A 24,873-nucleotide genomic window follows, 5' to 3' on the forward strand; every position below is an offset into this window, starting at 1 on the left:
TGTTTTGTAGGAAGTAATGTCTTGAAGACCCTTCCCGAGTTATCGTTCATCCGATGTTGCCCCCAAGTTAATTCAAAATTGATTCTTTGCCCTTGAAATAGCCCTTCGCATATCATACCTGGTTTTCTGGTACAGGCCTGGGTCACCAGACTTGAATGCCACAGGTCTAGCCTTCAACAGGTGACATATCTCCTGGTTCATCCATGGCTTTTGGTCTGGGAATGTACAATAAGTCTTTGTGGGCACACACTAATCCACACAGGTTTTAATGAAGTCAGTAACAACTGGAACATACTCATCCAGGTTTGAAGATGAATCCCTGAATACAGTTCAGTCCACCGATTCAAAGCAGTCCTGTAGGCGCTCCTGTGCTTCCCTTGTCCAGACCTTCTTGGTCCTCACTGCTGGGGCTGTAGTCTTCAGTCTCTGCCTATATTCAGGGAGTAGAAGAACAGCTAGGTGATCAGACTTTCCGAAGTGAGGGTGTGGCATTCTTGATGGTGGTTCCTCTGGTATTGCAAATGATCTGTTGATGGTAGTTGCTTAGTGATTTTCTTCAGACTGACTGGATTAAAATCTCCCAAAACGATGGTGAAGGAGTTAGGGTGCGCTGTTTCGTGCATGTTGATCCCATTGCTCAGATCAACCAAAGCCTGATTGACATTGGCTTGAGGTGAAATGTAAACTGCTACCAAAATGATCCCAGGGAACTCCTGTAGTAGGTTAAAAGGATGGCACTTTACTGCTAGATATTCCAGGTCTGGTGAGCAGAATTAGGACAGCACTGATATATTTGTCTACCAAGAAGAGTTGATCATGAGGCATAATCCTCCGCTTCTGCTTTTGAGAGATTCTATAGATCTATCCTGATGGTGTATAGTAAACCCATTGATTTGGATCACTGCATCCTGTACAGAAGGGGTTAACCACAATATCATGAAACAAGTGACATACATGGTCGTAATGTCCCTCTGATTCAGCGCCCCAGCTCTGAGATCATTGATTTTATTCACCAGAGACTGCACATTTGCCAGCAAGGTCGTTGGTGTAGGGAGTTTAAAACCCCATTTCCTTAAATGCACTTGCATTCCCGCTCTGCACCTGCGCTTCCTCCAAGGTGTCCTCCGTGAGCGCTTCCAACCGCAATCGGTGTTGTTTCCGTCAGTTTTAAGCAGCAATAGTTCGTTTAAATGCATTAAGACATCTTTGTTGACTGCACTGACCTGCGAATAAGTATACTGTATTCATCATTTATTTACAATCTGTAAAAATTCAACCAAACATTCATGTTCCCCACGTTACAGACACTGCAAAGCTGAATATTTAGCAAACATGCATTTAGCAAATATAATTAGCAAAAAGCGTGTACAGTGCATACCTTCCCAATGGCTATGTTCACCACTTAGCTTAAACAAAGGGAGAGAAAGCAAGCCCCTTCCACGTGCTATTTTATACTGGATATTTATCCAGGTGGCTAACCAATGGGAAAAGCCGCTGCATTTTCTAAACTAACCAATCACAATGTAAGTGACTTTTGAGTCAGAATAAGCCACACCCCCCACAGGAAATATAGTTGAAGAGTTGTTACTTGCTAGGGAACTAGAAACAGATAGGAAGAGGGAGTCAATATTTCCGGTTGTTGAGCAATTTTTCGGAGAGAATGACATTCCACTCACCAACATTCTTGTACGTACAACAGATGGGCCATCGTCAATGACAGGACACCACCATCCAATTATTACTTTCTTGAAAAAAGCTGTACCTAACAAATTTAACATTCACTGTAGAATTCACGGATAAGATCTTGGCACAAAAAAACTAAGTGATCGGCTGCACAAATCATTAAGTACCATTGTCACTTTTGTAAATAAAATTACATCCCATGCTCTCAATTCTCAACTATTTCAAAAGCTTTGGATTGAGAATGATAAACAGTTTGAGTGTTTGCTGGTGCAAAGAAGTCAGATGGCTCTCAAAAGGAAACTGCTTTTATGTGCTTTTTGAAACAGTGACTAAATTCTTTGAAGACTTAATGCTTCATTCAGTAATCAACTGAAGAATATTATCTATGATACTGCTTATTTGTCAGAATTATTGACTAAGTTTAATGAAATCAATCTTCAATTGCAAGGAATTAATGTGAATTTTATCAAACTCAAACCAGTCATCTCCAAACTTCTGTCTAAGTTAACCCTGTTTAAGAACAATATTGGCCGTCGTGACTTTTTCCAATTTCTGAGCCTCTCAGAGTTGGAAGAGATAGAAAGAATATCAGATGATGATCTTCAAGTATACTCTGCCCACCCGGGTAAGCTGCATAAAGACGTATCAGAGAGGTTTCAGGATCTTGTCTTAATTCAAACTCCAGATTGGGTAAAAAAAATCCATTCCTGAGCTCTAGTAATGAAGAATTCACAGGACGGATGGAGAAAGAATTGATCTCACTACAAGATGACTTTGAGCTGAAGCCGAGGTTAAAAAATTTATACTGACACTTTTGACTGCAGGAAGAAACCTCTGAACTGTGGTAAAAGGTCAAGGCCATTCCAAGATAATACTTAGTGGAGTGAGGTTTCATTGTAGATGCCAAATTCTTTCAAAGTTACAAAATTGACTGCAAATTACTGACCATGGAGATCTGAGACTCCTTATGAATATCATTTAGCCTGACGTTGAGAGCTTGATATCTGCACAAAGCCCAGCCATCTCTTTGAAAGGTGAAAAAGCAATGAAGTGGTGAATAGATGGACTGCAGGCAGTCTTCGGGTTATGTACGAGTTCCGTTCCTGAGTCCGTCTTTAAGTCGGATTTGTACGTAAGTCGGAACAAGTACACCCAGTATTATTTAGCGTCAGTTAGTCAAACATTTGTCTTCGCTTCTATACTATCCTCCAATGACCTTAACATTATGACCCCATGTACTATTCATCTCTGCCCTGGGAAAAATTGCTGGCTATCCACTCGATCTATATCCCTTATCATTTTGTACACCTCTGCCTGTTATATCTCATCCTCCTTCACTCTGAAGAGAAAAGCCATTGTTTACTCAGGCTATCCTCATAAGACATCCCCACTAAACCTGGCAAGTCTTCTCTGCATCCTCTCGAAAGCTTCCACATCAGTCCTATAATGAGGCAATTAGAACGGAACACAATATTCCAAGTATGGTCTAACTGGGGATTTACAGAACTCACATATGTTGGCAGATCTATGGCAGATAAACACTTAGAGCACTGAATATCAAAATTATTAGTAACTTTAACGTTCTCAGAAATGTTCAGAGATGTCCTAGGATAAACTTGAGAACAAAACTCAGTGATTTAGAATGCCTTCCAAGGACTATTCATTTGAAAAGCAGGTGAAGAGTAAGAATGAGAGAGAAGATGATGCAAATATGTCACAAAATTATTGACTTGTCTATTAAACAACAGTTTTAGAATTCTGCTCAGTGTATTAAGGTGGTGATTCTGTTTTTATATATTGACAGTCATCCATTTTGCTGCTTCTTTAGTCAAGAGAACAGTAACCTTTGCAGCTTTTTCTCAATGACCTCTTTTTAGGGCAACTGGATTTCACAATAACTCGTGGAATCCAAAAGAGAAACTTTATTGCACTGATTGAACTTGAGCTAAGTCAAACAAACGAGTTATTATTATGGAAAGGTCTGGAACACTGTATTTACTGAAGGTTTTCAGTTAAAAGTGAAATTCATTTCTACTGTCCCAAGATACGGAAGGTTGTAAAAAATCATTTTATCTGTAATATTCTCTTGTATGTATTTGTTTTCTTGGAAGTAAATGTGTGACTAATATGCTCTAGCCTTTAGGTCCCATGGATTGGATAGTCATTTTAGTGATGTGCGATCTGCTCTTTAATTACCGCACACTTGCTTATCACCAAGCAGTCACCTTTTCTGCAATTCCTTGCGATGCAGTGGGAGCAGTGAATGCAGCTGACCTTGCAATTCAGCACCTCAATGACGTTCGACGAGAGGGATACAAGTACAGCCTGAATAAGATCATCAATGCCCAGGAAAAGCAGGTGAGTCGAAGAGTTTCTCAAGCTAGTAGATCAATAAATTTGTTGTGATGGACTTTTTTGCTGGGATACTTTTGTCTAGCCTATGTAAGGGCAGCGTAGAAGCATATTTAGGTGCTGATTCATATAAAAGTGTAAGATGTTTTCAAAACCTTTGAACCATCATCTGCTACACGGATCGATTTTAAATGCATCATGCTGGAAGTGATGGCAATACCTATACTGCAGCTTTTCAGAGCCTTATGGAAATGCAGCTTGGAGTGGGGTTAGTGGTGTTTTGAAATTTATCATAAAAATCTTGCTCAGTCATGAGGAAGACTGAAAAGCGTTGTTTGGTCATTAACCAGAAGAAAAATAATGCAAGGATCCTACCACGAAACCTGCATTTAGGACTTGCTTTACAACTTCACCTTAGTGGAGGAACAATGTGTGAGGCTCTCGGGTGCTGCACTACATCATGTGTTGCAGCACCAACTGGTGACTCCTGTCTCTGCCACCACTTGTGTGCATCCTGTCAATCCTTAACCTGTACCACGGTACTGTAATCATTTCAGGCTGCAACAGGTGACATGTGTCCGTCACCGTTGTGACTGAAATCATTTATTCTGAGAACCAGTTGAGGAGCAATGGGCCTGTGAAGCAGGTTTCTCATGGGTGTTGCCTGTCATCATATTGGGAGCTCCACATAAAGATGCAGAGCCATATGTGACCAGAAATTGTTCCCACTCTCTGAATGTCCTGCTGAGATGAGGTGAGAGTCCCTGCATTGTCTTTTAATGACAAGGCCTGTCTTCCTGGTAATTTTAATATTGGCTTTATCATACTAACCTCAGTAGTTCTTCACAATATTCATTGGGAACGAGATGAGCATGCATGTAAGTAAACCGCAGGAAGACGTAAAAGTAATCAGGTAATTGTAGTGGAGAATTTTAACTCTTCCAATATTCATTGGGATTACCTTAGTGCAAAGGGCTTAGACTGGACAGAATTTGTTAAGTGCAACCACGATAGATTTTTAGAGACAATAGTTCAACCAGAGGCAGGACACTAATCAAACTCATGTTGGAAAGTAAACAGGGATCATGGTGACAGTGTCCATAACTCTGTATGTTTCAAGGTAGTTATGGAAAGTGATAAGGTTAGTTCTCAGGTCTTGACTTGGGGGAAGACAAATTACACTAGCATAAAAAGAGAACATAGCAGAAGTAGACTGTGAATGTGCATGAAAATCCATTACTCTGTGACTTTCAACTAGGTGTTAGGCTGGCTGTTGAGAATGAGTATTTTCCAGTGGCTCAAGGCTTCTGTTTGAAACTAAGGCCCAGGTGAAGTACAATATGAACCATGGCTCCATTGGAGATCTGATATAAGAAGCCATCATTCTATGAATCAGAAATTCAGTAGTTGGGCCTGGCCTGGAGGTATCCTGCTGTTTCCAGATTAATCAAGACCTTCTACATGATTGATGACTAGAACTTAGTTTCAGGTAGAGTGAAAGAAATAAACAAGAATGAGAACATAAATCAACAGGGTGACGAGGTTTCCTGAAATGTACACGGTCATCAGTTCAGACCATTGCTGGAATCACTAAAGCATCGAAGACTTCAGATTAAGGAATTCCGTTCTCTATGCAACAATCGTCCTTTTTAAAGCTGGAATAAGATCCTTAAATATACTGAAAACAAGACCGGTACCTCATCACACATACAGGTTTGTGAGGAGTGTACACTGTCACAGACCAGGATTGCTGGCCTCTTCCATGTTGTAGAGTATTATTTATGTATGTTAAGACAGCAATTAAATAAATTTAAAAGATGTCAAAAAAGCCATAAAATGCTTCATCAGTTCTCCAGAATCATGTCATCATTGTGTGGCAACAGTGTGGACGCAGTCTATTCTGCCTGTCCAGCTCATCCTGGCTTTCCTGAAGAACAATCCTATTCATCCCACATCCCCATCCTCTCCCCATAACTCTGCAAAATATTTTCTTGCAACTCCCTCTTAAGTGCAATTGTTCATACTGTCTCCATTACTCCATTACCGCCCCTGACAATGCATTGTGCTTACAACTTGCTACTCAAAATAAAATGCTCAGTTTTGATTTTTTTGTCCCTCATTTTCATTCTACACCCTTGTTTCTGAACTGTTCTAGCAATAAGAACAATCTCTCTTGATCTAACTTGTCTATATCTTTCAAGATATCCATCAGATCTTCTTGTGTCCTTTTCTCTTCTAAAGGGAATTTTAATACATCTCTTCTGCACCCGCTCCAGAACATTTACATCTTTCCTCAGAGTGGCTCCAGATCTGGACCCAAACTGCAGTTTGTGCTTCATAAAAGGTTCATAATGACTTTCTTGCTCTTGCACACAATGTGTCTGTTTATAAAAGTCCAAGGTCTTGTATGTATTTTTAACCACTTTTTGAATCTACTCTGCTACTTTTAACACATTATACACCAAGGCATCATGGATGTAAATAAATTCCAGGAAAACGGAAATATTAGTCACTCCTGCTGTGATTCTGGGAGATATTATCAGGTTCCTTACCCACTCCTCCATTGTGGAAGCTATAACAAATGTTGAATTATCACTGTTCTGCATGGTTTGGATGTTTGACGAAAGAAGGTCAGCTGTGGGCTACACCGGTTTGCTCTGGCTCAATGCACTCATTTAATTTTCTTAACTGATTTTAGGATCAATATGAATTCATTTATTATTTGGTGTTTGAGGTCTTCGAAACCAGATGTCACGTCACGAATCCCAAACCATTGAAAAGCTGTGAAGTTGAATCGTTTCCCATGATGGTAAAGAGCTGATGTTCTCTTATCTCATTTTTTTCCAGAATATTAAAAGGTCTCAGGTAATCATTCATTGGTTAAGAACTGTAGATATGAATGTAACCTAAACCAATAGGTCTGAAGAAAGACTATACATACCAGAATATTAATAATCTCTGTTCTTGCTATCTGACCTATTACACTTCCTGTTTTTGCATAATTCAGGATTACAAATTTTGTTTTTTTTAACCCTGCAAATACTAGAGTTTCTAAATAGAACATAGTTGTAAGAATTATTTGACTACCTGAGGTAGTGCAAGCGGTGGTTCACAATGTTTAGTCGATGTGGTATGGTTAGGTTTGTGCAGGTCACTTCAAAACCAGATAGTCTGCAGTAGGAAAGTCTGGTGGTGTAGGATTTTATGCTTCTCGGCCTCCTGCCTGATGGCAGCAGTGAGGGAGAGCTGGATGGTGGCTATCAATGATGATAGATGCTGGCTTGTTGAAGCAGCATCTCACATCAGTGTCTCCATTGGTGGGGAGGGTTGTTCCTGTGAGGGTTGTTCATGGCAATGGCTGTGAATGCCGACCCAGGCTATGAAGTAACCACTCAGTACAATTTCAATAGCATATTCTGTAGAAGTTTATTAGAGTTTCTTGAAATATGCCAAATCTCCTTAAGCTTCTGACAAAGAAGAGGTGGCACACTTTATTTTATTAGAGATTATATCTACAGTATGTGCTGGGCCCAGGCCAGGTCATCTCAGAAGCTAATGTCCAGTGATTTGAACTCTCCCCACTTCTGACTCACCAATGAGAAGAGGCACGAGATGAAGGTTACTGGAATGGAGGCTTTAGTTCAAATGTTGGGACTATAGAGATGATACCCCATATACTGTAATATGGCTATTAGAAGTCTAATGCCCTTCCCTTGGACAACATCGGTGACATGAAGAGGGGAGACTTGCAGCTTGGGCAGCTTCCGGTCTTCCATAAAAAAAAATCATTGCCCAGGCTTGTGCCCTGGAAACTTTCCAAGGTGCAGCTCTGTGGTCTATCGAGACTAACGGAGGCCTACTACTATTATAATTGAGGGTTACCTTTATAATGGATATTAAATACAATTGTTAAGCATATCTATACAGTTGTTATTAAAACTGAATTTACATCATTGTAGTTTGATGATCACTAGCAGATCAATTTGTCAAAACTACCACTAATCAACTATTATGTTTTCTATACTTTTGTTAGAAAGCATTTGGCGAATGTAAAATCATCATTCGTATCTCAAAAGGCTTCCTGCATATGAAGGATTATCAGTGTTCTAAATACCCAGGTATAATGTTTAAAAATAGAATATGATACTTGTATTACATATGTGATAGGAGGTGGCACTTGAGAGTTCATCCACAGATCAATAAACTAAATGGTCATCAAGTTTGAGTTTAGCCATTAAAAGTCAAACTTTGGGGCAGATCTTGCAATCTAGCGCAGGCTGATAGGAATGACTTCGTATCCAACTGAAATGAAGTTGGTACATAAACTCATAGCACCAAACTGCTTTTAAAGGGTCTGCTAAACACCCGTTTGACTTGAAGTTATAGATTGGAAAACTTTAATTCCCAATTAGCAAACAAAAATACTGAACACCCTGCTCCCACAAACCTCTCAGGTTTACAATCTGATAACAGGAGCAGAGATGACTGTATTTGACAGTTGGAATATGCACATGGTTGGAGTGTCCATACTGAGGAAGATAGAGGACAACTCTTGGGTCTTCTTTGGACATCCTTAACTGCTGTCGGGCCTTCTCTAGACATCCTTGAAAAATTATTTAATTGTTCAGCAATAAAAAATATTGTATACATCTTAATGCAGATCCAGGCTAAGGCTGAATCACTCTGTCAGTAATCCGTCCTCTACTATGCATTGGAATACTTCAGTCAATTGGACTGATGAAATTCCTGATATCACAATTATCACCCCTCGGCCTCTACTTTCAAAGCCTTTGGGCCATAATTATGTTGTGGTACCTCCTAAAAATTTCAAATCACTGGCAAGCAGGAGGCTGTGGCCTTTCAGCAGACAGCCAAATACACCCATATGACCAATCGTCCTACTAACCCCTGTGTTTTTGGAATGTGGGAGAACACTGGAGCATCTGGAGGATGGTCTTTGGATCACAGGGAAAACGTAAAACTGCTAACAGAGAGCGGTGGAATTGAACACGGGCTGCTGGTGTTACGATAAGGCTTTGCTACTGTGCCACCCCCCCCCCCCCATCCCATTTGCTCCATCTCCCATTATTTCTTCTTTTCCTATACTTCTACCTATTGCCTACCAGCCTCTGTCTCAACACTGCTCCCCCCTATCTGACACCACCTGCCCATCATCACCTACCAACATCTATCTATCTCGTTCCTCCCTCTCGCCTTTTTGTACTGGCTATGTTTCCTCTACACTCAGTGCTGATGCAGGGTCTCAATCCGAATCATCACCCATTCCTTTGCTCCGCAGCTGCTGCTCGACCTGCTAGGGTTTGCATTTTAATTTTTGCTCCACCAAACATTCTTCTGACAGTTCTTGGTGCTGATGCAACACTTCAATAAGGGAAATCTCAATTCGGTATACTTATTTTTAAAACCTGTCTTTGTTCTGAACATGAGTAACACACACAAAGTGCTGGGGGAACTCAGCAGGTCAGGCAGCACCTATTGCGAGAAACACACATTCAATGCTTCGGACTGGGACCCTTCATCAGCACTGGAAATGAAGGCAGAAGGAGCAAGTGTAAGAAGTCAAGAGGAGGGGCAGGAGTAAAAGTTGGCAGGTGAGTTGTGAAGCAAGGTGCGAGGGAATGTAGATGGGTTGGAAGTGGGATGAACTAAGAAGTTGGGAGGTGATAGAGGAGGTATCTGGCTGAAAGAGAAATCTGATGAGAGAGGATCATGGGAGAAAGGGAAGGAGGAGGGGCACCAGAGGGAGGTTAAAAGTAGGCATGGAGCAGAGAAGGGGTAAGAGGGGGGCCAGAATGGGGAATGGCAAACACAAAAGATTTAGTAAAATAACCTAACATACAGGATTATATGCTTAAAATAGATTAACCTCCTTCTGGTGCCTCTCCTCCTTCCCTTTCTCCCATGATCCACTCTCCTCTCCAATCAGACTCCACCTTCTTCAGCCATTCTTTTTTGTCGTCAATTTTCTCCGTCCCATTTTATCTTACTATCTTCCATCTCAAAATGTGATATTTCCCATAATCGATGAAAGGTGTAAATCATTGATGAAGGGTCTCAGCCTGAAACATCGACTGCTGAACTGCTGAGTCCCTCCGGCATTTTCTGTGTGTTGTACCGGATTTCCAGCGTCTGCAGAATCTCTTGTGTTCATTCTGAACATCTTTGACATCATGAAGAGTGTTTTGTGTCTCCTCAGCTTCAGCTAGAGATCCATGTCCAGGATGCTTCTACACATTTAAACCATTAGAGAGTGGAGACATGAATCATGCTGTTAATATTGCTATTCAAAAATACAACAGTGAGAGCAAAGATATAAGCTACTTCTCTATTTATAATATCACAAAGATTTTAACAAAGGTAAGACTGTATTATCAAATTTTAAATTGGCATGCCCATTTTCATTTTGCAAAGGAACTAGAATTCTTTTAAAAGGCAATATATCTAATTGGTCCTTAATTCTCTTTAAATGCTATTGTGGCTTCAGTGCAACTTCAATTTTGTTTTAAATGATAGAAGTGCTTTTTGCAGTTCAGAGATAAGAAGTTCCCCAATATTTAGCCCAATAAAGCAGCTTAATTCTCTTTTAAACAAGAAACAGGATCTTACTGACTTTACATAGAATGAATTCACAGAATTAGGCCATTCTCATTTTTCTCAGGTGATGTTTCTAGTTATGAGACTGTTCTGTCTTATCTCTCTTACCTCTTTCTTTATCACATGTACTCATCTTATTTTTTGTTTTGTATCTACCAACTTTTGGTAGATGTAGCAAATTTAATATTTAGATCATTGCCTGAGTAAAACAAATCAGCCTATGTTTTTATTGTGTTTTGTGATCAAGTTTACATTTCAGTGAAATGCTGTGCTACTGAGTTTTCTTTCGCATTCTTTGTCAATGAATCCAATATTTCCACAAATATATCTTTCAGTTTACATTTCGGGAAAAGTATGACTGGAACTATACTGAAAATAACCACTTAAGCAGCATCAACATTATTTCTGGACTGATTTTCGTAATCAGCATTGGACAAAAAGAGTGCAGTGCAATAATGAAAACTGCCGCAAAGCCATTTTGTGGTTCCAATCTTGCACCATTGTTTCAGGGATTTGAAGTGGATGGCTGAAGTCACATGTCACTTTCTCATGAATGCTCACAAATTGGGGGTCCCATGATGCCAACAGGATTCCAATGCAAATTTGAAGTATCGATTATTAGAATGTATGTATTGCCCCATGTGGACTTCCCCTTGCCTTTGGTACAGAGCCACTTAGCCAGTTTAATGAACAGTTGAAGGTTAGTCCACAAATCCTAGCAGAATAAGATTCTCTATGAGAATAAAGCTACAAGATTTCATGCTGTGTTCTGATTGGTAAGTATTCCTCCTGGCTGATAGAAATGTATGCTACGTTAAGCTGGCATTGATGTCCTTGCCTCAAGTTACACTTGGGAGAAGCATGGGAAAGAAGGGAACGGGAAATGTAATTTAAAGAACATCTTCTTGTGCATTCCAGGCATCTAGCCAGATGACATTCGTGGAATTCATTATCCAAGAAACTAATTGCTTCAAAGATGATTTCATGGTAGTTCTTTCAGCTTGTGTTCCAAAGTCCCATGAATTTGCAGTAAGTATTATTTGAAGGTCACTTTATACATAGAATTACATAAAAGTCACAACCCAGAAACTGGCTACTTGACATGATTAATATGTATGTATATTTATTTTCTGCATGTACCTTTTCTCTTTCTAACCATCCCATCTCAGCCTTTCAATCAATCCCTTTCTCCCTTGTACTTAACTTCATTGTTTTAATGCATTTAAACCACATACCTCAGCTGCTTCCTGTTCATATTTCCATAGTAAAAGTAACTCCTCTTATTTCTTCATTTGATTTATTTGCACTATTTTATAATTATGCTCTGTAAGTTTTAGAAATATACACTTTACCTACAGTCTTTTCAAGCTCTCCAACTACAATGAGGAGTGATTATATCCAAAATGTCTGATGGAGACCAGCAAAATCTAAAAAGAGTAGAGGTGAAATTGATGGCTTAAGAAATTGACAGGAGAAGCTGCAAAGTTGAAGGAGAAGTTGCCAGAATGTAGAGTGGCTAGATAGAAATGTACAAAACATCACAAGATGTACTTTGCCTCTTTTACTCCAAGGAAAACTAACCTGGCCTCTCCAGTCTCTTTTCATTACTGAGACATTCCACCTATGCAAATTTCCCCAGCACCTCTCCAATGGAATCACATCCTTCCAATAATGTGTTGACCAGAAAGACTCACAATATTCCAGCCATCGTACCCAATATTATAAAGTTGTGCCCAGGCTTCCTTGTGTATATTTTATGACCTGGTTAATGTAGGTAAGCATCCCATGTGCCCTTTCACCACTCTGACCATTTATGATGCCAGCATCAAAGATCTATAGACTTAAAATAAGGACCCTTTGTACTCAATACTTTCTCAGACCTTACCCTTATTAGACCATCTACAAAATAAAAACATCATGACATACACTTATCAGGGTTAAATTCCATCTGCTAGGCCAGATCGACTGACCAGCTGATCAATATCATTCTGCAGGGTAAGTCTATCTTCTTCACTATCAATAACACCACCAATTACCCCTTACTTCAGTCATCCAAAGGATGTGTTGGTCTCTTGAAGGCAATGGACAATTTCATCATTGATGTCTACCATCATAAGCGTGGCTCCTGAGATTTAGAAAGTTGTCTATGTTTTCCAGAATCTTGTTGAGTGCCTTCAGTTTGGAAGCAATGCAGAGAGGTTGGTAGAGGCCATTTGTAATTCCATCCTCTTGGATGAATGAATGGTAGATGTCTTGGAGCTCATGTAGAAATGTTGTCTACATATTGCAGCTTGACTACTTAGCCTTGTGAGGTTTTGCTCAGTGTAGACTAAACAGCTTCCCATTAATTCTGAAGATTAGCTTCATTCCCATATGAGGCTTACTGGACAAGTGGTGCATTGCTACAGCAGGAAAGATTGTAAATATAGCCTTGTTTAATTAAAGAATAGTTTTATTTGTCAGATGCTCTTTAAAACATTAAAACATACAGTGAAATGTGGTATTTTGTGTCAAATCAAATTAGTGAGGATTGTGCTGGAGACAGCCTACAAGTTTCTCCATGCTTCTGGTGTCAACATAGCATGGCTAAAAATGACTAAACCTAACAATAGATCATTGGAATGTGGGAAGAAACCCATGCAGTCATGGATCGAATGTACAAACTCCTTATGGAGAGTGATGGGAATCAAATCATGATTCACAACTATCTTTACTCTGCAAGTGACCTGTTGGCTATTATCATGGTTTGCATGCTGTCTTGGAGTAAACATAAAATGAAGGCAAGTTTCTCTGGAGGGCTGTCCATGGTCACTCCACATGGAATGAGTCATAGGCATTAGTGAGGTCAAAGAAGGCCATGTGCTGTCTCCTGCATTTTTCCTGCTGTAGTCACATGGCAAAGAAACTCTAATATCAATAGTATCAGTGGAATCAACAGGAGCCTTACTTTCAAAGTTCAAAGCACAAGGTAAATTTATTATCCAAGTACATATATGTCAGCACATATAACCCTGAGATTCATTTTCTTCTGGGTGTACTCAATAAATATAGAATTTCTAGAATCATAACCATAATAGACTCAATGAAAGACCCCCAACTAGAGCATTCAACCGGAGTGCAGAAGACAACAAACCGTGCAAGTACAAAAACAAGAAATAATATTAATAATAAATAAATATCGAGGACATGAGAGGAAGAGTCGTTGAAAATGAATCAATTGCTTCTGGGAATATTTCACTAATGGGGCAAGTGAAGTTGAATGACTATAGAACATAGAGGAGTACAGCACAGAACAGGTAATTGACCCACAATGTTGCACTGAACCAGCCAAAAAGCATATCAAAATGATCCAAACACTAATCCGTCCTACCTATACCATAACATTTTCAACCTCTCACTGCTACAGGCCAAAGTTCCCACTTGCTTCAAAAAAGCAACAATTATACCAGTGCCTAAGAAGAGTTGCCTGAATGACTATCACCTGGTAGCACTCACATCTACAGTGACAAAATGCATTGAACTACTGCTGCTAAGTTAACAAGTTTCATGACACTTGCTGGTGATAATAAACTTAATTCTGATTCTGATAGTCTTCTATCCTCCTTACATCCATGTGCCTATCCAAATATCTCTTAAAACGTCTAATGTATTTGCCTGCACCACCACACCAAGCATTCCAGGCATCCACAGATCTCTTACATCCCCCTTGAGCCTAGTTCCTCTCACCTTTAATGCATGCCCTCTGGTATTGGACATTTCAACCCTGGGAAACAGATTCTTTCTGTCCACTCTTTCAATGTCTCTCATAATCTTATAATCCTCTATCAGATTTCCCCTCAGCCTTTGATGCTCTGTAGAACACAACCCAAGTTTATCTAGCCTCTTGCGATATCACATGCCCTCTAAACTAGACAGCGTCCTGGTATACCTCTTCTGCACCCTCTCCAAAGCCCCAGCATCCTTCCTATAGTGGGGTGATCAGAATTATACGCAATACTCCGGAAGTGCCCTTACCAGAATTTTAAGAAGGTGCAACGCAATCTCCTGATTTTGAAATCTGTGCCTTGACTAATGAAAGCAAGTGTTCTATAAGCCTTCTTAACCACGTGTTAACCTGTGTAGCCACTTAGATTGAGCTGTGAACTTGAATCCCGAGCTCTGTCTACTTTACCACACTGTTAAGGATCTTGCATTTCTTCTACCCAGTTTCAACAGCTCACATTTATCTGGGTTAAACTCCATCTGCCATTTCTCAGCCCATATCTGCAACTGGTCTATAGCATTCTGTATTCTTTGCCAGTCTTGTACACTATCCACAACTTTGCCAATCTTGGTATCATTTGCAAAATCCACACATCTATGTTTTCATCCAGATCATATAAATACCTTTCAAACAGCAGTGGTTCCAGCACAGATCGCTGCAAAGCTCCACCAATTACAGGTCTCCAGCTCAAATAAGTCTCTTGAGCCACTACCCTCTGTCTTCTGTGTGCAAGCCAATTCTGAATCCAGTCATTTCACCGCATTTTAACCTCTGGATTAGCCTCCCATGAGGGACTTTGTCAAACTGCTTATGAAAGTCCATGTGGACAGCATTTACTGTCCTACCCACATCAATCTCTCTCATCACCTTGTCAAGAAACTTGGTCTTTGATTTACAAATACAATTTTTCTCCTCATAGTTATTGTATCTGGAATAACCACAACATAACTTATAAGAATAAATCTTTGTTTCATAAAGGTTGGTTTGATAATAATATTTTGTTAGTTAATTCAAGCAGTACTTTACTGAGTTATACTGAGTTTTTAATCCACCTTTGAATTTCCTGTGACTCCAAAAGAATTTGGGGTTGTTATGCAGCCAATTCCCTCTGGTGTAATTATGTTGTTTAGAAATACATCATATTCGGTTGTTGAATTACCCAGCTTGGATCCATCCAGTACAGCTGTAAGGAAGATTTGTTTTCCTCCGTCTTTTAAAAAAAATAATAGAGGTATTAGAAGTTTGTTTCAAAAAGACATTACTTCTATTCCTACGGCTGTTAGTTATTGGAATAGTTGCTTGGAGGATCTGAGGTGAATGAGTATTTGGGGCTTATTTAATAAATTTTTATTGAGGAATAAAATTAAAGAAATTTCGTTTAAAATTATATATAGATATTATCCAACCATTGTTTATTTGACAAGGTTTAATTCCGATATTGAAACTAACTGTTCTTTTTGTGGTTTATATCCAGAGGATTTTTTCATCTGTTTTGGGATTTATATTTTGTCAATTTATAGATCAATATATTAAAGTGGATTTTACTTTTAGTTTTTGAAAATGTTTTATCTGGGTTTACTAATAATACTAAATCTCATTGGGATCATTTTTTAAATCATAAATCTTTTGTTAATTTACAGCAAATTTTATATCCATTAATGAAAATACAGCAATAAGAAACCTTCATTTATACTTTTTGTGTCAGACTTCAAACTATACATTAATACTCTGAAAACTTCCCAAAACCAAAAAAACTGTAAAGTCTGTACAAATTTGTCAATGTTTCGGGTTATTTCTCTAAATGTTTTTGTTTTGTGACTCCTTTTAGATATTGTATTTAGAGTGGATTTTCTTTTTTATTTGTGTATTTAAAGCTGATAGTTATATATTTGTTGTTGCTAATGAGTGGTTCCCTGGCTTTGTTAGCATATGTTCAATGTTTTTGTTTTTGTTTGTGTCCAATAAAAATTAAAGGAAAAAAACCTTGTCAAGAAACTCAAGGCAAAACTTGCTAAGGTAAGACTTGCCACGCACAAGGACATGCTAATTAGGCCATGGGTTTCCAAATGCTCATATATCCCATCCCTAAGAATTTTTCCCAGCAATTTCTCTACAACTGACGTAAGTCTCTCTGATCTATAACTCCCAGGACTTTTCCTTGTTCCCTTCTTAAGCTGTTTTCCAGTTCTGTGGGACCTTGCTTATGGCTAGAGAGGACACAAAGGTTCTTGTCAAGTGCCTAGAAATCTCATCTCTTGCATCCTTCAATAACCTGGAGTAAACCCCATCAGGCCTGGGGACAACCACCTTAAGAGGCCCAACACTCCCTCCTTTTAACCTCTAGGCACCATAATATATTTATCCACCCACCTCTGAACTCCTGGTCTTCCATATCCTTTTCCTTGGTAAGTACTGAAGCAGAGTACAGTACCTCACTCACATTCTCTGCATCCCCCTTTATTGTTGAGTGGTGCCATCCTGTCCCTAATTATCCTTTTACTCAATATATGTATAGAATGCCTTGGGATTCTCTTTAATCCTACTTGACAAGGACTCTCATGGCCCCTCCTGACTTTCCTTATTCCCTTCTTTAGTTCTTTTCTGGTTTCTTTATAATCCTTATGTGCTCTGTTTGATCCTAACTTCTGAAGCATTACCTACTTTTCCTTTTGCTTCTTGACTAAATTCATCACCTCTCTGGACATCAAAGGTTCTCTTATCTTTCCATCCCCATCCTCCCTTCTAACAGGATCAGACCTTTCCTGTATTCTGTGCAATTGATCTTCCAGTACCCACCACATGTCTGATGTGGACTTGCCAGAGAAAAGGTGTTCCCAATTAATGCTTCTTAGTTCTTGCCTAATGCCCTCGTAATTTGCTCTACTCCACTTTAAAACTCTCCCACAAGGACCATAACTATCCTTATTTATAGCTATCCTGAAAGATGAAAAATTGTGGTCACTGTCCCTTAACTGCTAATCAGCTGAAAGATCAGTCACCTGGCCAGGCTCATTACCCAACACCAGATCCAGTTGGACTGTCCACATATTAATTTAAGAAACCTTCCTGGATACACTTCACAAACTCTGCCCCATCTAAACCCCTTACACTAAGAGGGTCTCATTTTATGTTAGGGAAGTTCAAATCCCCCATGACAACTACTCTATTATTTTTACACATTTCCTTAATCTGATTACATATCTATTCCTCAATGTCCTGGTAACTACTAGGAGTTCTGTAGTACAATCCCATCTGTGTGATTGCACCCTTCCTATTCCTGAGTTTCACCCAAGTGCACTCAATGTCTGACACCTCCATTATGTCTCCACTGAGTGCAGCTGTGATATTGTCCCTCATTCTTAATGAAATGGCACCTCCTCATTTACCACCTCCTTTATCTTCTCTAAAACCTCAAAAACCTGATACATTAATCACTCATTCCTGCCCCTCTCTCAACTAGGTTTTAGTGACTGCTACAAATTCACTGTTCCATTACTGATATATGCTCTAAGTTCATCACCCATACCCATGATAATCCGAGCATTAACATATATACACGTCCAACAATCCGACCCACCGACCCATCATACCTGGTACTTTGATTTTGCCTTTTAATACTTCTAGCTTCCGGTCTGATCCTTCCTTTACTGACCAGTAGCCCCCTGCATGGCTATGGTAAACTCGCCCAAGTGGAATCAGCAACCCTCCCAGCCAGGATATTGCTTCCCTTCCAGTTTAGATGCAAACCCTCCCTCTTGTACAGGTCACCTCTCTCCCAGAGAAGGTTCCAATCATCCAGGAATCTGAAACCCTGTCCCTGCCCCTTCTCTGCAGCCACTCGTTCATCTGTGCCATCATCCCATTCCTACTGGCATTAGCCTGTGGCACTGGGAGTAATCCAGAGATTACCACCTTGAAGGTCCTTCCCTTCAGTCTTTTTCCTAACTGTTTATACTCACTGCGTTGGATCTCTTCCCCTTTTCTGCCTATGTTGGTAGTGCCAACCTCTGACTGTTCCATTTCCCCCTCGAGAATATCCTACAATGCTCCAATTTTTCATGGATCCTAGCACCCAGGAGGCCATGCACCATTCTGGTGTCTCTTTTGCGGCCACAGAATCTCCTTGCTATCCCCCTACCCACTGAGTCCCCTACACCAACTGCACTGCCTGACCTTATCCTCCCCTCTTGAGGCTCAGAGCCGGCCACAGTGCCACCTGCCTGGCAGCTGCTGTCGTGATCTGATGGGGCACCCCCCCACCTCCTCCCCCCGTAGTATCCAAAAGGGGAAAACTTGTTGCTGATGGGAATGGCCACAGGTAAACCCTACACTGACTTATTAATTCTGTTGCCTCTCCTGATAGTCGCCCATCTAATGCCTGAAGTCTGTACTCTGGGTGTGATCACCTCTTCAAAGAGTCCCATCTATAAGTCTTCAGCCTCCCGAATGGTCCTGAGTATATCGAACTCCAGCTCCAGCTCCTTGACCGGTCGGGCGGGTGCTGAAGTTGGGTGCACTTCCCTCAGGTGTAGTCACTAGGGGAACTGCCAGATATCCCGAATTCTCCACATCTGACAGTCTCCATCCTGACTACTCTACACCAAAAAAGAAAAGGGCTAGCCTCTTCTTAACTGTGTCTTTGCCCGTAGCAATCTATCACTGACACACTCTGACACTGGCTGCTCCGGTGAGCCTATCCTCTTTTTATTTCCAGTTGAAGGGTATCCACTTTGGTTCAAGAGCCTGAAGACTTAGGGGTAGTAACTGTTCTTGAACCTGGTGGTGTGAATACTGAAGCTCTTGCACCTTCTTCCTGCTGGGCGGAGTGAGAAGAGAGCATGTCCTGGGTGGTGGTGGGTCCTTGATGATGGACCCTGCTTTCCTGCAAGTGTTGCATGTAGATGTTCTCAGTGGTGGGGAGGGCTTTATCTGTGATGTACTGAGCCATGGCCACTACTTCTTGATTTTTCGTTCGAGGTCTTTGGTGTTTCCATACCAGGGTGTGATGCAGCCAGTCGCTATACTCTGAAGTTTGTCTAAGTTTTAAATATCATGCTGAACGCTCCTGCTACTGGTTTCTTACCAGCAGAGGGAGCACTTGATCATTAAATAGCATATTTCACCACTGACATCCTCAGCAATAGAAAAACAATAATACCCGCAATTGCTAGAATCAGGGAAGAAACACAGAACTAAATGCATTTAAATCCGTAAGCAGAAGAAAGGATGTGATCAGTGATTAACAAGTGGTACAAAGGTCATTGCAGAAGAAGCTGGAGACTCCTGGATTTTATGCAGAAGCTTTTAAGAATTAGCAGGATTCCTTTTTACGAACGGTGACGAATGAGGTGAAAGACAGGTAAAAACAGCAGAGGTGAAAAACAGGTAATGAATGAGAGTTCAGATTTACTCCCAAAGTGTAAATGTGAATCTTGAGCATTGTACTTCATTATCCTTCGGTACAGTGTGTGGCTGTTGGGCTTACGCATTGAATTCCAAGCAATCTAAGCTTAATTACATCTGTTACTTTCTGGGTAGAGACTTCCATTCACCATCTACAGTTTTTTGCCACTCTAAGATGGTCATAGCATCACAGAATCCCTTTCATTTTATAATCCTGAGCAAGTTTTTAGGTGGTCTTCCGCTGGTCTCTCAAATTTAAGCAATCTCCCTCAAAAGAAAATTGGCAAGTCGGCATTTTTGAACTAAGCTGCTAGACTAGAATTCATTACCTTAAACAGTAAGGGCTGCAGACTCATTTGACACTTTTGTATGCCAGCTCAAAACCTATTTATTTAATTTTGCTTTCAATTAACACCTTTTTATCTTTTATTGTCATTTTTGCACTTTATCCCATTGAAAAGCATTTTGATCTACATTGCCTGGATGAAAAGTGCCTTATAAATGAGTAATTATTATTACTGTTATAAATGTCTTTGATTTCTAATATCTTTTTAAAGACCATAGATAACCTGCACTTTACACTTAGGTCATAAGACCATAAGACATAGGAGCAGAATTAGACCATTTGGCCCATCAAGCCTGCTGTGGCATTCCATCCTCTGAACCCCATTCTCCTCCCTTTTCCCTGTAACCTTTGATATTTTTACTAATCCAGAACTTAAAAGCTGCCACTTTAAATATACCCAATGACTTGGCCTCCATAACTATCTGTGGCAATGAACTCTACAAAGACAACAACCTCTGATTAAAGAAATTCCTTCTCTGTTCTAAAGGGACATCCTTCTATTCTGAAGCTGTGTTCTCTGGTCCTACAGTTTCCCACTACTGGAAATATCCTCTCCACATCCACTCTATCTAGGCCTTTCAATCTTTGATGGGTTTCAATGAGATCCCCCTTCATTCTAAGCTCCCCACTAATTTTAGTTATATTTTATGTCCACTCTTTTTGATTTTATGCTCTCTTTGACTTCTCTTGTTAGGTATACTTGCCTCTTCCTCACTTTATAATTCTCCTTCTTTGGTATGAGCTGACCCCGCACCTTCTGAATTAGTCTCCAAAACTCCAGCTATTACTGATCTGCTGTAATCCCTGGTAGTGATCCCTTCCAACTAACTTTGACCAGCTCCTTTCTCATGCCTCTATAAGTCCCTTTACTCTACTGTAATACAGATACATCTGATTTTTAGCTTCTCCCTCCCAAATGTCGGATGAATCCTGTCATATTATGATCACTGTCTCCTAAGGGTTTCTTCACGTTAAGCTCTCTAATCAATATCAGTCAATTGTCTATTCCCTAGTGGGCTTGACCACCAGCTGCTCTAAAAAGCTACCTCACAGGCATTCTACCAATTCCTTCTCTTGGGGTCCAGCACCAACCTGATTTTCCTAATTTACATGCATATTAAAATCCCTTATAGCATCATTACATTGCCTCTTTGCATGCCTTTTCTATCTCCCATTGTAATTTGTACTGCACGATCAGGAGCCAGCATCTTTTTACCCTTGCGGTTTCCTAACTCTACTCACAATGATTCTACATCTTTTGATCCAATGTGAACTCTTTCTGATTTCATTTTTTACCAGCAGAACCACCCTGCCCCCTCTGCTCATTTGACAGTCCTTTCAATGTGATGTGTATCCTTGGAGCTTTAGAAAAAGAGATATTACCATTTTTGTCGGGATATTTTGATAGCTTAAGCATAATATTGAGTGTGAGGTGTGCTGAAACACATATACAGGTACAGTATATTTCTTTGAACACCGAACAATCAAGCAGATTGTGCAATAATGGATAGAGTTAGGCGGGCAGAGTGCATTAAATTCAGTATCAGCAGGACAAATATATGCTTATAAACAGGTTCCATTAAGATTATAATTTTAATGGTGTGATGTTTTCCAGTTTAGAATTTTCAATTTACATTTTACAGCAATAAATCAGTTTAATTTTGATCATCTTGTAAATTTACATTATTGTAAAACTTCTTTAAAACATTTTCCCCTTTCTTCTTGCCAGCATTTCAGCCTTCTCTTTCATGACTGAGAGGAAAGGCTGGTTTAGAAATTCAAAAACTCTGATATTGTTGCTGTATAAGTGGCTGTAGCAGGTATATGAAGTGAAACAAGGTGGCATCTCATCAAAAGGTATTTTTCCTCTCTCCACACAGTACATATGACATTTAATTTGCTGCTTCTTTGTAACAGGATCATTCAGAGTTGACACTTAAAATTACCAATATGCAGTAAATGTTGTGTCATTTTGATGTACACTGAATCCAGTACAATGGGTAGGGCAAAATATTTTTACTTCCTGATTATGTTTATTTGCAAATCATGTCATATCTTTTCTTGCTTTGCAGCATCTGGGTTACTGCACTGTGTCTTTCAAATCAGTGGCTCCAGTCCTTGATGTGTCTGAAGTGAGATGTGACATTTATGCAACAAAGGTAGCTGCACTGAACATTATTTTAAATAAATTACAAGAGCAGCTGTCTTTCGTGACTTTATCTGCAGCTTGCTATTCATTCCCTCACTACTTTAAAAGTTTAGTCTTTTGGCATTTCATGACCTTCTTTTCATTCCTCTTACTTCATATAATGAAATTGTCAGTCTTGTCCCTCAGTCTTACCATATGATGAATATTCCCTTGACCTCATTTATCCCTCACACCACCTCCTTTGCAAAATAATATTACCATAAAAGAGAATCAGCTGTTTCTCTTTACATGGTTGCTAAATATTAGCAATACTTTCTAATTCTAATTTATTACTTTTGTGACTGACTGACTTGTATTTCTGTCCTTTCCTGTCCCATAATTGTTAAAATATGATTCATTGGCTTGCAAGAACAGTTCAGTTTTATGAAAAGATAACCTAACATTTCTCTTGTAATACTGTAAATTGATCCCTGTGCTCACTAGAATGAAAACAATTCAGGGAACAATTTTCAAAGTCTAACGGATAGCTATGGGTTGGTCAAGTAAAAAAAAAACTACCCTTATCAGAATTAGGAATGATGGTCTTTGCATTTTTATATTGAGAAACTAACCTTCATATAATATCAGGCAACAATCAATGCAGAGGGTATCCCATGTGCATCTCAGAAAATCTTTCAGAACTTCCTCTGACATTATAGCCCTTGCAATCATTCTGAGGTCAATCTTCCCTCCTCAGATGAGGCAAACTGCTTGGCATTTGAACTCTGGCTTGTGAAGGCCTGACTGCTAACAGCTTGCTTGTAAAATGGAACCAAGAACCAGACCGGGGCTTCTCAATTGGAATACGTATTGGTTAAAAATAAACTGACTAAATATTGCAGTTGGTTGTGTGCTTTATGATGCACAGACAGTAGTTTTGAAAATAAAAATAGATTTTCATTTGTATAGTACCTGTTATGATCCAGTCAAGTTGCCCCAAAATGATTCATGGCTATTTAATACTTCTGAAATAAGGTCACTGTTGTAAGGAGGAAATTTAGGTAAACATTTCTTTTTCAGAGGTTCCTAGAAGTTTTTTTTTTCTTTCAGAACTTTACACCATTGTCTACAACCAATATATTACTTTATTTCCAAAGAATAGGCCAACCCTTGCCAAATCAAAGGTGCCTACCTCTTGGGCCTTGGAAGTGACAGACAGGCTCTTACTTGAATAGCTATTGGTTTATCAGTTTTGCAAAACGATCAATGGGGTGGGATGAGTATTCTTTGTAGAGTTTTAAAGACAATTTTAATGATCTGAATGGGTGGAAATTATGGGTAAATTATTATTAAAATGAAACACCAGGTGGAATTTGAACAGATAGACATACTGTCTCTCATCATCTGTGTGTTCACATCCTTGAATTCCCTAACTGCATAACTCTGTACCTTCACCTGAAGGAGTTCAGCAGTTCAAGAAGCAGGAAATATAAACTAAAAACGACAGGTAACTTTATTGTTACATGCTGAAAACGTATCTTCCAAAATGACTGGTTAATACTAAATGGACACAAAATGGTGGAGGAACCCAGCAGGTCAGGCCACATCTAAGAAGAGGAATAAAGAGACAACATTTTGGACTGAGACCCTCCATCACCGAAACATTGACTCTTTACTTCGCTCCATAGGTTTTCCCTGTCATGCTGAGTTCCTCTAGTACTTCATATGTATTACTCTGGGATTTGCAGCATCTGCAGAATCTCTTGTGTTAATGGCTAATGTTGAAATGCATGTTAATATTACTGCAGGGTGTAACAGTCAAGGGATTAAGTGGGCAAAAGGAGACACTTGAGGACAACTATGAAGTTGAAAAACAGATATTCACACCCAAATACAAGAGATCGATTTTTAGATCCAAACATCAGAGGATGAAGCAATCAAGGATGAGGAAACAGTCCAGGAGGAAAGAGTCATCTTCTTCAGAATCATCAGAGGAACAACATTTGTACAGTCATCATGAACCCTTCAAACAGCCAAATACTCGTTATCCCAATTTTCCAAATCTCTCCTCACATGCACTCACCTGTCCTGGTCAGCCCAGATATATTCTTATAAAAAGCTGAATAAGTAAAGGAAGAGAGTAAGTCAAGCTCACTTCTCCATTCTCTGCAACTTCATGGAGCAGAAGCTTTTTCTTTTTGATTTGGATGCAAGTTTCATATGATTTTCAGTCCAGTAGGAAAATTAGTTCCTCCCCATTTTTTTCAAATGTGAGCATGTTAATTTGTGCATTTAATTTTGTCTATTTTCCAAAATCTATTATACCAAATAACCTGAAATGCATTTTCGTAAATATCTTTTTGACTACAAGTTTTGCGGCAAGTATTGGCTGTTTGTATGTATGAGCATCTTTTCCCAAAGGATTGCTTGAAATAAAATATGATGTACTAGATCCATTCCTTCTTAGTTTCATTTATGCTATTCCACTTTCATTTATTCAAGGCAGGTTATCTGTAATTAATACATCTTCACTACCCCCTCTCAGCCAGCACCAACACCTCTTGTGTCATTCAGTCTCCCTTG

The 24,873-nt window shown here is 39.6% G+C and overlaps 1 protein-coding gene across 2 annotated transcripts; it reads left to right on the plus strand.

The window, feature by feature from the left end:
* The first annotated feature begins 3,831 nt into the window (after nucleotides 1–3,831).
* Nucleotides 3,832–24,426, plus strand: LOC132404560 (fetuin-B-like). 2 transcript variants are annotated; one of them, XM_059988777.1, is made up of 7 exons: nucleotides 3,832–4,041; nucleotides 6,734–6,844; nucleotides 8,069–8,153; nucleotides 10,253–10,413; nucleotides 11,569–11,679; nucleotides 22,235–22,321; nucleotides 24,099–24,426. In XM_059988777.1, exons 1-7 carry the CDS (start codon nucleotides 3,832–3,834, stop codon nucleotides 24,411–24,413), a joined length of 1,080 nt encoding a protein of 359 aa, XP_059844760.1. In that variant the 3' UTR covers nucleotides 24,414–24,426. The 2 variants fall into 2 exon arrangements, 1 of the variants encoding a protein (XP_059844760.1); XR_009515583.1 differs by lacking the exons at nucleotides 3,832–4,041; nucleotides 6,734–6,844; nucleotides 8,069–8,153; nucleotides 10,253–10,413; nucleotides 11,569–11,679 and adding an exon at nucleotides 19,665–19,798 and having other exon boundaries at nucleotides 24,099–24,134.
* Nucleotides 24,427–24,873: the final 447 nt, after the last annotated feature.

The sequence above is a fragment of the Hypanus sabinus genome, chromosome 2 (genome assembly GCF_030144855.1).
Source record: "Hypanus sabinus isolate sHypSab1 chromosome 2, sHypSab1.hap1, whole genome shotgun sequence".
Lineage (NCBI taxonomy): Eukaryota > Metazoa > Chordata > Chondrichthyes > Myliobatiformes > Dasyatidae > Hypanus > Hypanus sabinus.

Bases quoted from the DNA above. Each gene is read 5' to 3' on its own strand.
- LOC132404560 (XM_059988777.1), top strand. From the start codon at position 3,832: ATGGATTGGATAGTCATTTTAGTGATGTGCGATCTGCTCTTTAATTAC. The intron at 4,042-6,733 runs GTGAGTCGAAGA...AACTGATTTTAG, and splicing joins TCAATGCCCAGGAAAAGCAG to GATCAATATGAATTCATTTA. The intron at 22,322-24,098 runs GTAGCTGCACTG...ATATTACTGCAG, and splicing joins GTGACATTTATGCAACAAAG to GGTGTAACAGTCAAGGGATT.